At 38.7% G+C, this 15,014-nt stretch overlaps 1 protein-coding gene across 3 annotated transcripts in view; it reads right to left on the bottom strand.

The window, feature by feature from the left end:
* Positions 1-1,288: 1,288 nt before the first annotated feature.
* The window catches only part of LOC142836272 (la-related protein 1B-like), a 40,368-nt gene continuing 26,642 nt past the window's right edge, over positions 1,289-15,014 (bottom strand). The window contains exons 8-11 of one of the 3 annotated variants that reach the window (XM_075950384.1): positions 13,542-13,686; positions 10,293-10,467; positions 2,262-2,434; positions 1,289-1,882 (exon numbers count right to left, since the gene is read on the bottom strand). In XM_075950384.1, coding sequence (XP_075806499.1) covers positions 1,649-1,882; positions 2,262-2,434; positions 10,293-10,467; positions 13,542-13,686 — 727 coding nt within the window. In that variant the 3' untranslated portion in view covers positions 1,289-1,648. Of the gene's footprint in view, positions 1,900-2,261; positions 2,435-9,132; positions 9,728-10,292; positions 10,468-13,541; positions 13,687-15,014 lie in introns of those variants that run through there. The other 2 variants (XM_075950386.1, XM_075950387.1) reach the window with 2 other exon arrangements.

Raw genomic sequence — 15,014 nt, 5'->3', positions numbered from 1 at the left:
CAGATCACTGACACTTCAGTGACTCCTCTTCCTGAAATAATTTTTCCTGCTTTTTGCTCATTTCATTCTTACATATCTGATTTTACTCTAACTTGACTCTTTCCAGAGGACCATTCTATCTAATCCAACACCAACCTGTTTATTCTTTTAGATACAAGGACAGTGATTTCGTCATGGAAATAGCCTCAAACACGCTAATCATTTATCACTAGCTATATCCAAGTTCAGGCTACCCTTGAACTTATACTGCTCCTATTGGTTTCTTTGTGATTGATTATACAGGCCTGCCTCCTAGCCCAGCAATTAGTAGAATATATTTATGCTTCTGTTACAAAAATGATTCCACACAGACATCACTTCTAAAAACAAGCATCAGAAACAAAAGATGGCTCAACAAGTAAGGGTGCTCCCTGCCAGGCCTGAGGACCTGAGTTCCATTTCCAGGACCTACACGGAAGGAGAAAATCAACTCCTTCAAGTTGTCCTCAGACCTCCACACTTGCAATGAGACATGAGTGAATTTGCCCACCTTTGCATGCATGTGTATACACACACAAATGAATTTTTATGAATAAAACCCTACTATCTAAACCTCATAAAAACATACATACAAGATGGGCAGTGGTGGCGCAGGCCTCTCATTCTATCACTCCGAGGCAGAGGCAGGTGGATCTCTGTGAGTTCGAGGCCAGCCGGGTCTATAGAGCTCGTTCCAGGACAGCCAGAGCTGTTGCAGAAAAACCCTGACTCAAAAAACAAACAACAAAAAAAAAAAAAACCACAAACAAAACCCAAAAACAACCCCCCCCCCAAAAAAAAACCAAAAACGAATGAAAACAAAAATCATACTTCCTTTCCTACAGTAGCAAGACTGGCAGAAAACTGTATAAGCTTTGAAACATCTAACATAACCTACCTGAGGCGGTTTCTCTGAAAAGGCAGTGGCCATAAGCAGTAATGAATGGTGATTCCAAGGAGATCGTGTCTCTTATTCACAAGCCCAGGCAGTCCCTCTGTTCAAACACTAGCTGGCAGCTTTTCTTTCTACAGCTGCCTGATTTCCCTCTTATTTGAGGTCACCTTCCCTCATTGTTTCAACACTCACTCTCATGTTTACCTTTGGAAGCCTCTCTGAAAAGTTTAACAGCAGAAAAAGACCTGCTCACACTCCTACAAGTTAAAGAGATCTGGAGCCCAGACAGCTATTCTGGCTCTCTCTTCTACCTTAGCTTAACATTTAGGCAAGAGAATGGAATGAACATATCAAGTAGGCCTGTCTATAGCAACTTTTTTATTCCTTCATGAGAAATTACATTTTTTAGTCAGAAAATTCTATTTTTTGATGCTGACAGTATTCATATATCACTTAAAATTACTCCTTTGGTTGTGACTATTTCCAAGAATTTTCAAATTGTGTATAATTTTATACAACAAATCTTATGACATAAGTAAGTTTAAGAAAACATGTAATACCATACAATCAAATCAAACTATCAGCAGAAAGATGCTCACCAGAAATCGTTACCTTTATGGCTGCGCGTGCATTTTCACTTTCTGTCCACAGGTCCTGTTCATAGTAATACAAGCCATCGTTAATCACTTCAGAAAGTTCTGATGTAATGTTTGCTTGTGATGTATGGGTGCCTGTTCAATCGCCTCCATGGTGCTTTCTCATATAATGTGGTGTCTGAGTCACAATCAAAATCTTGTTTAAATCTTGGTCATCAATTTCAAAATCTGAGTCTTCATCAGACCAATCATTGACTGTCATTTTCCTTCTTTCTGTATGTTCCATCTCTTCAAACAAAAAGTCACGTTCTTTTTGTTCTGGGTCTGGAAAGGTTAGTTGATTTGATGTCTCTTCAAGTATAGATATTGATTCCTAAAGAAACAAGGCAGCTTGATATATATGTATATATATATATACATATATATCAGATATACATAATACATATATGTACGTACATATGTACTTTGTAAAAACCTTTTTTCTTTTAGGACAAATGTTGTATACAAGTAGGCAAATTCTAATAGAAAGCTAAGCAGTATTGTTTTGGATTAACTGGAGAAAACACGAGGTTGGGTAAAAGAATTGATGCAGACTCCCTGGAGTGGTCCCTAGATCATCTACAACATAGCACTCTTGAAGGACACAACTTCAATTTTTATAAAACACTGGGGGAAAAAAATCCATGTATGATAAACAGAAAACTCATTATACTCAACCAAGGCACACATTTCATTGGGGTTTGTAAACTTACTTTTAATGTGACTGGGGATGGAGGATGCCTCTCTTTCACGTCTACCCATGGTTCTGAGTCCAGGTCAGGCAGGCTGGCAGACAAACCTCTCGACATCACTCGGAGAGTACTTGTTTCAGTATTGTTCTTTGGGCTCAGTGGACTTCCAATTCTTGGAGAGTTTGTGGCAGACTCTAAAATTTTAAATCAGTTCTGCAATTAAAATACTGGCTCCTCTTTCCTATAAACTCAATTTCATCTTGCCTTAATTTGGATTTTCCTGCACAAAAACATAATAACCAATTTCAAAACCCTCCCATGATTTTCAAATATAAAAGGCTTGCAAGATCTACTCCAAATATTCAAAAGGAAAATCATCGAATGAAAGAATGTTACCAACACTTATACAGAACATCGCATTTGTTATAGGTTCAAGAGGACCAGTGAGTCGCCAATTAAAAGCCTGCACATTAGACTACAGAATGTCAGCTGCTAGTAAGCCACAGGTAGTCTAAATACACATATTTCCTGACAGTAGCCAGTACTCCTATGCCCACATTGCATGCATTAAAGACAGTGTGTCCATTTACTTCATGCCTCATGTTAAACACTGCAACACACACGCCACCACAGTAACGCACACAAATCCACAATAACATTTCAAAGATTCAGAATTTAAAAGACCACTTTTGGGGGTTGAAAAATGGTTCAATTGATAAGAGTTGCTCTTTTCAGGTCTCAGTATCTACAGGACACCTCACAACAAACTGTAACTCCAGTTTTAGGGTTTAGGGTGCCTGACTCCCTCTTCTAACCTCCACAAGCACCAGATATACACATGGCATATATGCATGCAAGCAAATAAAAACAGTAAAATCTTTCTTTACCTTCCTTTTCAGTTATTTTTAATCAAAATAAATATAAACTCTACTGAATCTAAATTGTTTCCTCTAAAATGTTTTTCAAAGGTTTAAAAACCACTTAAGTGCCTTTTTTTTCAAGACATAGTTTTCACTTGGAGCCTGACTTAGAACTTGCACTCTATAGACCAGGCTGGGCTCAAAGTCAGAGATCCGCCTGTCTCTACCTCAAGTGCTGGGATTAAAGGCACGCACTACCACAGCTATTTAAACTACAATTTCATTCCTAGGTCAGAAGAAAACCTGGAATATTTTTATAGAAGGAGCCATTATGGGATTAAGGAGAAGCCTGGTTCTACAAAAATTTCCAGGAATCCAAAGGATGATACGCCTTCTCCCCAATTAAGACTCCTAGCAATAGTGGAGAGGGTGCCTAAACTGCCCTTCCCCTGTAATCAGCTAGGCAAATACCCTAACTGTCATAGAACCTACATCCAGTAACTGGTGGAAGCAGATACTGTGATCCACGGCCAAGCACTGGACTGAGCTCCTGGCTTCAGATGAAGACAAGAAGGAGGCGTCATATGAGTAAAGATCATGATGGGGAAAATCAGAAGGCTGGCCTCAACAGGTAGCTCATGGACTCTGAACTGACTGCTGGGGAAGCGGCATGGATCAGAATTAGGTCTTCTGAATGTGACAGTTATGTGCCTTGATCTGTTGGGGGAGAGATGCTTGGCAATGGACCCAGGACTTATTTATCCCAGGTGCCTGAACTAGCTTCTTGGAGCCCATTAACTATGGTGGGATACCTTGCTCAGCCTTGACATGGAGAGGAGGTGCTTAGTCCTAACTCAACTTGGTATTCCAGACTTTGCTGACTCCCCAAGGGAGGCCTTACTCCCTCTGAGGAGTGGATAGGGGCCGGGGGGGGGGATGGAGGGACAAGAGAAGGGGAGGAAGGGGAACTGGGGCTAGTTTATAAAATTAAAATAATTTTAAATAAAAAGATTATATGAAAGCTGAAACAGATGAACAATGAGCCTTTTACTTACTAAAGGCACAAAGCAGGAATACGTGTGATGAGGGTTGCAGCATTTATTTCCATAAGCATGCTAGAGTTGGATTTGGTATCCTCCCCCTATGATACATGGATGCAGTAATCATCAGATCGCTGTTATTTTTAAAGAATTAATTTGATTTAGAATAGAAAAGTCTCCAGAATATCCCAACCAATGCAAGCACACAGATAAAGGGAGGCCTTTGCATTTGATACCCAAAACCACAAAAAGTTTGTTAAATATAATACACTCTAGTTATAAGGAGCCAAGAACTGGAAATGGGGCTAATATGCTAAATGAGCAAAGATTTATGTTAGCCATGTTAATAATAATGTCACCATATTAAATAAAACTATCTATGACAATATTACTGAAATTAAATTAAACTGCAAGTTGGTGTTTTTGTTCTGTTTCATTTAGACAGTCTCACTGTGTAGCCCTGCTGGCCTAGGACTTACTAAGAAGACCTGGAACTCACAGTCATCGGCCCCCCTCTGCTTGTCTTGGCACTGTAAAGGTGTAGGTCAACAACCTGACAAATAATTTCAAGGCTACTAAAAACTTTGAATTTATATGTAGGATTCATATATCCTTCCTGGGACATTGTTGCTCTATAACATTCTCCATAAACAGCTCATTTATCACCAATTCACCAATAAAACCAGTACAAATGAAACAAAGAGGTTATATACTCTTTCACACAGAGAGTAGGAGAACTGTTATTCTAATACTCAGAAATATTTACACAATGACGGAAGTTTTATTTTATTTTTTTATTTTTATTTATTTATTTATTAAAGATTTCTGTCTCTTCCCTGCCACTGCCTCCCATTTCCCTCCCCCTCCCCCAATCAAGAATGACCGAAGTTTTAAAAGAACACAAAGAACCACTATCTTGTTAACTAGGGGGATGATTTAGTTCCTTATACAACTATCACTGAACTGCATATATAGCTAAGGCGTAAATGTCAGAACAGTACTGGAGCCATACACAGTAGGAAAATCAAAAGTGTGGCCTTTTAATCTTTATTTTTATTTGGGTATGGGTACCACCTGTGTGTGGGTACCCAACAAGACCAGAAGACGGTGCTGGATGCCCTGGAGCTGGAGTAATAAGAAGCTGTGAGCTGTACTACATGAGTCTTCTGGCTGCCTACTCCAGCCCCAGTAGTTTTAATACACAAGGTTCGTCTTCTTATACTCACCTCAGGGTTTATTATACAATCACATCTTCATGTCTCCTAGGCTTGAATTATGAGTGTACCATGGAGTGTTCTAGCAGAGTAAACACTATGTACTGAGAAATGCAATGATAGTGAAATATTTGCCAAAGGAAAAGTTAGTACCATCAGAATGAAAGCTTGAAGGTGTTCACTTTGTGTTTAAATTTACACTGAAGCCCTGTCGTGTTTTCTGGAACCTTAATTTTTTATAATTAAAATATTTCAGAGTACCTATTTTTAAAAAGCTAAAATCAAAAATTTAAGTAAGCTTTGGAGTTTCTGACATTACTTTACATAGATAAAAGTGGTTTAAACACATACCTTGGCTACAACTGGTGAAACTACAGACAACTTACCTTTGCTGATTTTTGTATTAAATGAAAAATATCAGCCTGGTTCTCCAAAGACAAACATATTTTTTGATCTAGTGTGGTTTTTTTCCTACTGTGGGAAGACTGCAGTTCTGAGTAATGAGGATTTAAGAACTTTGACAAAAGTTTTCAGGAAAAGCCCCCCAGCCTATTCAGTAGCCATTAGGCCCTCAAAGGTCACAAGCTGACAGTACACCGCACCCACAGCAAAACCTGCATTCCAGAAGTCATCTTACCAGTCTCATAATCAACCTTTTGTGGTGATTAAGATCTTCTGCTCAGTGGCAATGCCAAACCATGTTACACAATTCAACCTCCAAAGAGGAAAAAGTAGATATTTAAATTTCTGTGATGAAAAGGATCAATTATGTTAATATTTTACCATACAAATGGCACAGAAAATATAATCAAAAGTTATCAAGACACTATAATTTGGAATTAAGGGGCATTAGATAAAAGCTTCACTCCTTTACTCCACCTAGTTACATAAGGCGATCTATACACCCTACCTTATTTCTTCTCCTGTACATAGTGACAGACTACTTCTTCAAGCAGCCTACAAGTAGACTAACGAGGTCATAACGTGACAATTCAGAGGAAATGGTGGTGGACAGAATTACTCCTATGAGCTAATGTGGGTCAGCATGTTTCTATCAATATCCCATATTCCCTTATTTACCATCTATCAGCTCTTTGTATAATCTAAGGAATCTGATATTAATGTGACATCTATATTGACTTATTTGTATGAATATGAAAACATGTCAAAAAGTAAAATGTACCAAACATTTTTTATTCTTGCAATTTTATTAATAATACACAAATGGTTAATGGAAAGGTAACTTGACTTACCACCTTAGCTATCTTATGGAAAAAATACTTTGTATAATGCCAACATTCCCAATAATTGTTCATAAGGTAGTTAAAATATCATCTTAAATCCCAAGATTACAGTTATCTTGTGGAAGAAGTAGTTTCTATATTATACAACTTCCCAACTAATTGTTCATAGGCTGGTTAAAAAGAACCCAAGTTTACACACCAAATCTTTCATAGTTATTTGTTAAATCATTAAGTATAAAGATCTAAATTTCACTTTTCTTTAAAAACATACACTAGTTATTGCAGAGAGAAAAAATTACGAGTATAAAAGATCTGAACAGAGATATAACTTTGGGGCACAAAACATCTGAAACTAGTTCTTTGTAACAATAAGTAATAAATTCTATGCACTGTGTGCAATTATAATTAAAATATCTTTATAATAGAATTAAGTCATATGGTGTTTTAAAGGAAAAGAGGGATTATTTTGATTTGACCATTACTCTTCACTGATAGGCAGTGTATTAGCTACCTTTTTATCACTGCAACAAAACATCTGACAAGAAGCAACTTTAAGGGAAGAAAGATTTATTTTGGCTCACAGTTTGAGGGGTTGAGTCCATGATGGCAGGGAAGACATGGTGATTGATGGGAACATGAGGTGGCTGGTCACACTGCGTCTACAGTCGGGAAGCACAGAGAGATGAATGCTGGTATTCAGGCTAAGCATCCAGCCCATGTTTAGGATGGCTCTTCCCTCTTCAGTTAAACCTCTCTGGAAATGCCCTCACAGACATATCCAGTCAGGCTGTCAATGAAGGTTAATCACCACAAGTACATTCCTTTGTCACCTTGAATCTCAAACAAACCACTTTTAAACCATTACATTTAATCTCTGATCCCCATACGCTCATAAAGCAAAATGAATTCAGTCTCACTTCAAAAGTCTCAATAGTCTTTAGCTGTCCCAACAGTGTTCAAAAGTCCAACGTCTCTTCTGAGATGCAAGGCAAACTCTTAATTGTGAGTCTCTATAATTTCAGAAAACAAGTTACATAGTTCCAATGTACAATGGCACAGAGTAAACATCCCCATTCCATTGGAGAAGAATGGGGCATAGCAAAGGAAGATTCAAAGCAAGACCCAAGTCTAGCAGGCAAACACTAAACGTTACAGCTCCATGCCCATCATCTGGGGCCTGTGATACTATCATCTGGGCTCCAGTGACCACGGGCAGCTCCACTCCTTCAACTTTGTCGCTTGAAGCATAAACAGTCTCTCTCATGGGATGACTCTACTCTTCTAGTTTTCCTTGGCAGATGTCCCACAATTCTGGAGTTTCCAATAGCTAGGAAGTCTACTTTGTAACTTAACCCTCACAGCTTCAAACAATGGTGTCTCAATCTCTTTAGCCACACAGTGGGCTTCCGGTGTAAATCTCCATGACCCTGTATCTTACATTTTAAATGCATACTAAACTAGCATGAAGTGGATGAAGCATTCAAGTGCTACTGGCAGATTGGGGAGTTATCTGGACCCCTCCTAACACTGCTGTAAGTGGCCTTTGTACAACTTTGTTACCAAACCAGGTGAACATTTCATTTCGGAGTTTACATAGCAAGGAACCCCATCGGCTCTTCTTTCAAATCAATGTCCATTTCCACAACTTAGAAACTTCCAGGTTTTACCCACACTGGTGCAGTCTTAGACTGTAAGATACCTCACTTTGGACTAACAATTAAGCTTTGTGTACACCCTGCTTGATGGCAACTTCAGATGACACACCCCCTACCTATTTCCCCAACTGCACATTTCCTAAACTTTCTGCTTTCTCCTGTTATAGATCTCAAAAGGGCAGTGATGCTATCTTAAAACTGCCTTTGCCAAACAAATTGCAAATCACTCTATGACATTTTCAGGAATGGACATTCTTCATCCGAAGAAAACACAAACAGCCTTTGACTCAGCTTCCCCCAAAGTCCTTGCCCCTCGCTGAAAACTCCTAGGCATAATGTTTACTTTCCACCTTTTCATTGACACACTGGTCTCCGACAAGCCCAGAATGGCCCACTGAGCTCTACTTACAGTGTTCTAAGGGTTCTCTTGCCTACAGTTTAGGAGTCTTTCATATCGCTTCTAAAAGCCAGCTTCAAATGCCTACAAACCATATGGTCAGGATTTTCAAGTGACAGTTCTACTCCTCGGTACCAACCGTCTTTATTAGTTACTTTTCTCATTGCTGTGACCAAATTCCTGACAAAAAGAATTTATTCTGACTCATGATGAGATGCATAGGCAGGCAGTGCTTTCATGTCAATGTATGAAATACAGTTTTGAGACCAGCCACATGGCTCAGAAAGTAAGGGCACTTGCTGTGCAAATCTGACCACCTGAATTTAATGCCTGAATCCCACAGTGGAAATAAAGAACTCTCAAAAGTTGTCCTCTTACCTCCACACACACACACATCATGGCACACATGTGCCCACACTCATATCATATACACACATATCATGTATACACAATAGTAATAAATAAAACAATAAGAAAAGCCCTTAAATAACAATCTTAAAGCATAAAATGCCCTCATTTATTTAACTTAAATTTTTTATCCCTTAAGTATTCACATTAATACATATTATAGTACATGTGAAATATGACAACATGTGAGTTATGCAAAGTATACTATATTAAAGAGCAAGTCAAATAGCAAAGGACCTAACAATTTTGGAAATGCTACTCAATCCTCTCTTTTTCTGCTTTATTGATCTGGGCAAAGTAATAAATGCCTGGAAACAAAGATAGAATTTGCAGTATTTCCCCAATGATAACAATGAACTTTCCCACCATGAATGAAGTAGCCCGTGCAGCCTAAGCTAATGACATAGAAAGGAGAAGCTCCTACAGTAATGACAGCAGTCCTCTGGTCTGTCATCATTATCGTAAAGGTGGTTATCTCCACTGCAGGCTGGCCCAACCTTCTCCACAAGGGGGTGGGCGTGGACATTCTTGCACAGAAGACAGTATGGTCACTCTCGCTTCTGCAGCACGATTTGCTCTCATATTTACATGGTATTTCAGGGAGTCACCTACTCCACTGTACATTCCGATCATATGACATCCAAGAGCATCAGTAGATCATCACCCTGACTGAAAAAAGGTTAAGCACACATATTTTTCCCAAGAGCAATTATCTTAAAATGAACCAGGCCAAAAAAAAAAAAAAAAAGAAAGAAAGAAAAAAAAAGGCTTAACACAAATGTAGTTTTTGGAAACTCAAAAGAACCAGGTTAAAGAAAAATCCCAATTCTATTTTAGAATATGCGTTATTTTCTATTTTCAAGACAAGATTAAAGTACATTACTGACAAAAGTAAAGGAAGGCTAGCCCACTCTTGATCACAAATTTTGGCTCTTTTGGTTTTACATGGAGAAAAGTGGCACTATATATAGTCATTTAGTAGAATTAAAAGAAGATAGAAAGAAAGCCCAAAAGATAACACAGACAAAATCTATGATCAAGAAATATCAATAGAACTTTACCTATGTTCTGAATAATTACAGTCTAGCTGGGAGATAACATAAGTAGAATTGGGAGGACCAGCAGTCATTTGCTTAGCTTTGGTTTCCCCATGAAAGCTCAATACACTACAAATAGACAGGCAAACTCAAGCAGCCCACTGTCACACTGTTTGCACTAGAAGAAAAGCAGTTACCTGTATGGGAGCCAAAGGCCTGCCCTGGTATGAACTCCGGACAATCAATCAACTGAGAAAAGTCTGTTTGTGGCACATTTCGTGGAGGAGGGCCTGGGATTGGCCATTTTTCTGGTTCTATCTTTTTCCTCATTTTCTCATCCACAATTTCTACTTCTGTGCTATCTTTCAGTGCCTGAAATAGACAATTTAAGCTGTTAAAGTAGCATTCAGAAGGTTTTAGTTATATGCCTTATACTTCTAAACTGAAAATTAAAAAGCTTCAAGTTAGTAGACTGTAATACCGTTAATGACTTTAAAAATAACCATGAATTTGTGACAGGAATAGAACAAATTTTTTTAGGGATATTGGCCCAAGACTATAATCCCAGTGGTCAGGTGGCAGAAGCAAGGATTGTGCCAAGTTTGAGGCCTTTTGGTCTACACAGCAAGCTCTGGGCCAGCCCCAGTTTCAAAAACCAAAATCAAGGCGGGGCGGTGGTAGAGCACACCAGCACTCAGGAGGCAGAGATAGGCAGATCCCTGTGAATTTGAGGCCAGCCTGATCTACAGAGTGAGTTCCAGGACAGGCTCCAAAGCTACACAGAGAAACCCTGACGCAACAAAACCAAAAATAAATAAATAAATGAAGGAAGGAAAGAAGGAAGGAAGGGAAGGAGGGAGGGAGGGAGGGAGGGAGGGAGGGAGGGAGGGAGGGAGGGAGCGAGCAAGCAAGCAAGCAAGCAAGCAAGCAAGCTGGGCAGTGGTGGCACACGCCTTTAATTCCAGCACTTGGGAGGCAGAGACAGGAGGGGTCTCTGTTGAGTTCAAGGCCAGCATGGTTTACAAAAACTAGTTCCAGGACAGGCTCCAAAGCTACAGAAACACCCTGTCTTGAAAAAAAAAAAGTAAGTAAATAAATAAATAAAAATAAAACTCAGGAAGTGGGGATAGGAGCTAAACAGTGGTAGATGAAGTTCTCCTAGTCATTCTAGGCTACATAGTGTGCTTGAGGCTAGGCTAGGCTATATGAAACCCTGTGCTGCCAAATGCAGCTGTCAAAAAGAGTAAGTGAACAAAGGAGGCTTAAGACGTAGCTCACTTGATAGAGTACCTCCTAAAACGACAGATGTCACCATGTCTGGTGACTCATGCTTATAATTCCAGCACTCAGGAGGTAGGAGCAAGAGGATGAGGCGTTCAAAGAGTATCCAAAGTTACATATTCTGATATGAGCTCAAGACAAGACCCCACCTAAAGAGGAATGTACAAAAAAGAAATCTCACAGACTGTCAAGAAAATAGGTGACTAGTGCTGGAGAGATGGCTAGGGGGTTAAAAGTACTGGCTGCTCTTCCAGAGGAATTGGATTCCTAGCATCCACATGGTAGCTCAAAACTGTCTGTAACTCCAGTTCCAGGAGATGTAACACCTTCACACCAATGTACATAAAATAAAATTTAAATAAAACAAAAAAGAAAATAAGTGATTGATTATTTGGTCAAAGATGAGACAAAAACTGTTTGTTACTGATCCTATGTAGAAAACAACCTGTGGTTTTCACACAAAAGGCTTTACATACTGTCTTTAGCAAATCAACAGGTGGAAATCAAATTTAAATTATTCACAATTGATGCCTTCTTAAAAAAAAAAGGTACAGAATACATATACACCAAGGGCCAGGCATGATGATTCATGCCCATAATCTCAGCACAAAAGAGGCTGAGTAGGAGGATTATTTACTACCTTATGTCAAAGAAACAAGCAAACAAACTAAGTATATTGCAAACAGTTCAAGTAAAGATCTAAAACTGGCTGGGTGGTGGTGGTGCACGCCTTTAATCCAGCACTTGGAAGGCAGAGGCTTCGAGGCCAGCCTGGTCTACAAGAGCTAGTTCCAGGACAGGCTCCAAAGACAGAAATCCTGTCTCGGAAAAAAAAAAAAAGAGAAAAAAAAAAGATCCAGAAATGATATTTTTATAAAACCCAAAGCATGACAAATTGACCTAAACAAGATCCCATACACAATAATTTAGGATATCCAACATTCTCATTGGCTGATCAACTGGGTATTCTTTTTCATGATAGAATTATTGAGAAAAACTTCATGGTGGTGCACACCTCAAGGAGGCAGAGGCAGGCAGATAGATCTCTGTGAGTTCAAATACAGCTAGGTCTACAGAGACCTTGTCTCAGAAGAAGAAAGGAGAAGAATGAAAAAAGAAGAGGAGGAGGGGTAAGGAAGGAAGAGGAAAGAGAAGGTGGCACTGGGCTAATGAGGCATCTTAGCTGGTAAAGACACCTACCACCAAGACAGAGGACCTGAATTAAGTCCATAAAACCCAAATGGTAGGAGAGCACCAACTCCTAGAAATTGTCTGACACACATACACACCTTGCCCATTCATCTACATGCAAAATAGATGTCTGTTTGGCTTAACAGAGTTAAGTACTGGGGCTGGAGAGATAATTCAGTGGTTAAGAGCACTGGCTGCTCTTCCAGAGGTCCCATGTTCAATTCCCAGCAACCACATGGTGGCTCACAACCATCTATAGTGGGATCTGAAACCCTCTTCCGGGTTTTAGTTGTACATGCTGATAAAGCATTCATATGCATAAAATCAAACAAAAAAATTCTTTAGTACTGGGATATGTACCTATGAGAACCTGAGAAGAAAGGACTGAGCAGCTGCAAATTAAGTAGATACAGAAAACAGGGTTTAAGATTAAACAACATAAAGTTAAACAGCTGGTAAACTACAGATCCAGGCAGGATTATTTGTATCTAAGGCATATATCAATAGCAAGAAAGTTATGAGACAAAAAAAAAATGAACGTTGAGTGTAGGATTTCACATCTGTAATCCCAGAACTCAGGAGGCCTGATGCAGGACTTCTGTGAGTTTAAGGCCAGTCTGGGCTACGTTTTTAAGGGAAAAAAACCTGATTCATCATGTTTAGCTATGTAGACAATACTAAATCAGAGCAACTCACTAAACTTTCTAGGAACTACAGACCATCATAAATCAAAATACATTCACATAAAGACCACAGTTTTTATTCATCATTTTCAAATTGTAAGAGGACAACTTGCATGAGTAGGCAGTGGCCCACTTCTCTTTTATCGTTTTTACTCCCGGCATGAACCTAGGACCTTATGTACATTGGCCAAATGCTCCTACCATTCATCTCTTTAACACTATTTTTCAGGGCAGTTTTTGATTCCCAGGAAAAGTGAATATAACTTAGATTCTTTTTAAATGAATATTTACCTCCAAGATGAGATTAAGGTTTGTGGTGAGAGCTCGCACACGGTGAAAACCAGCAATCAGGGAAATAGGCAGGAATCCCTGCTCATCCATCTTTCTGCGAAGAAAGAAGTCCCGCTCCAAGTTCTCTGTGCTGAAGTAATACTCACTAAGAAAGGAGAGGACATGGGTTCATTCACTCATTTGGCAACATAGAGATATACCCACTGCTTACAACAACTGCTACCAAAATGTTTTCCTATGCTTAATAATACTTATTATCTTACAGGTTAGGCAAAATATACATATATAAAACAACAAAGGACAAATATGAGACCAAGCAAAAACCTGGTTAATTGACAGTTTCTCTTATACACAAGCATAAACAGAATATTAATTAAAATTTAACACTATCTAGAATAACTTCACTTAAGTCTAACAAATTAAAAGCTAATTTTAAAATCCATTTGTTGATGTTGTTGTTTGGAATCCAGCCCTATACGTGCTAGATAAGAGGAAAATCTACAGTCCTGGATTTTTCAATTAGTCAATCATTGAAAGATTCCATTACAAAGACATCTCCATCTGCTTCATTTAAACACTAAATAACAAAAGATAAACACCAGTTTTACTGCCTGTCAATTTATTCCCAATCACTGGGGAAAACAGTGCACTTGAGAGTATCTTTAGTTCATACTCAAACATAAGGAACTTGAGTTTGTCTTTTTAACCTAAACTGACAACGAGATGACTTTTGGACCCTTTGCAACCAGCACACAGTTAAGTTAAAAAAAAAAAACACAGTTACACTTCTATATCCATAAATATGCACAGCTCCTAGAAGCCCCGGATTTGGTCCTCAGCACTTTGAAAACAAAGGGAAGAATGAATGAATATAAAATAGCTAAGAAAGAAATATCAAAGACTTCATGAAGTCCATGGAGTAAAAATGCAGACAATGCTTAGATAACTCAGGGTTAGAAAAGTGTAGACCAACCTAACCAATCCCTAGACAGAAAGTAAGCAGAAACTGTCAATATGACCAAAGACTATAAACCTCGATATAAAGATAAGAGAACCAACAGAAAATATATTCAATAAAAGAATTTGGAAATCATACATTTAATGTACAGCGGCCACATAATAAAATGAGAGTAAGATTCTAAAGACAAAGACCAGGATCCCAGACAGGAGAAAGTGAAACCCATGGTGACATAGCGTAGCTGGCAATCCTACAGCTTCTCAAGACCTGAGGAAGTTCAAGAGGCAGCAAGTTAAGAAAACACACACAATTCCACATTTTTTTTTAGTGTAAAACTCCATTACTAAGTACTTAAGACAAATTCTAACCTGAAAGAACTAAGCACCTCTAAATAACAACTAGTTTGGGGCTATTACACTTGTGGGAGAGGAAAAGTTATCCTACCATTAAAACATAGGACATCTAAATTTCTCTTGTGTGATATTCAAAGTGCATCTCAGCAACATTAATAAATC

This window comes from Microtus pennsylvanicus, chromosome 16 (genome assembly GCF_037038515.1).
Source record: "Microtus pennsylvanicus isolate mMicPen1 chromosome 16, mMicPen1.hap1, whole genome shotgun sequence".
Lineage (NCBI taxonomy): Eukaryota > Metazoa > Chordata > Mammalia > Rodentia > Cricetidae > Microtus > Microtus pennsylvanicus.
This window is presented reverse-complemented; position numbering and strand designations above follow the sequence as displayed.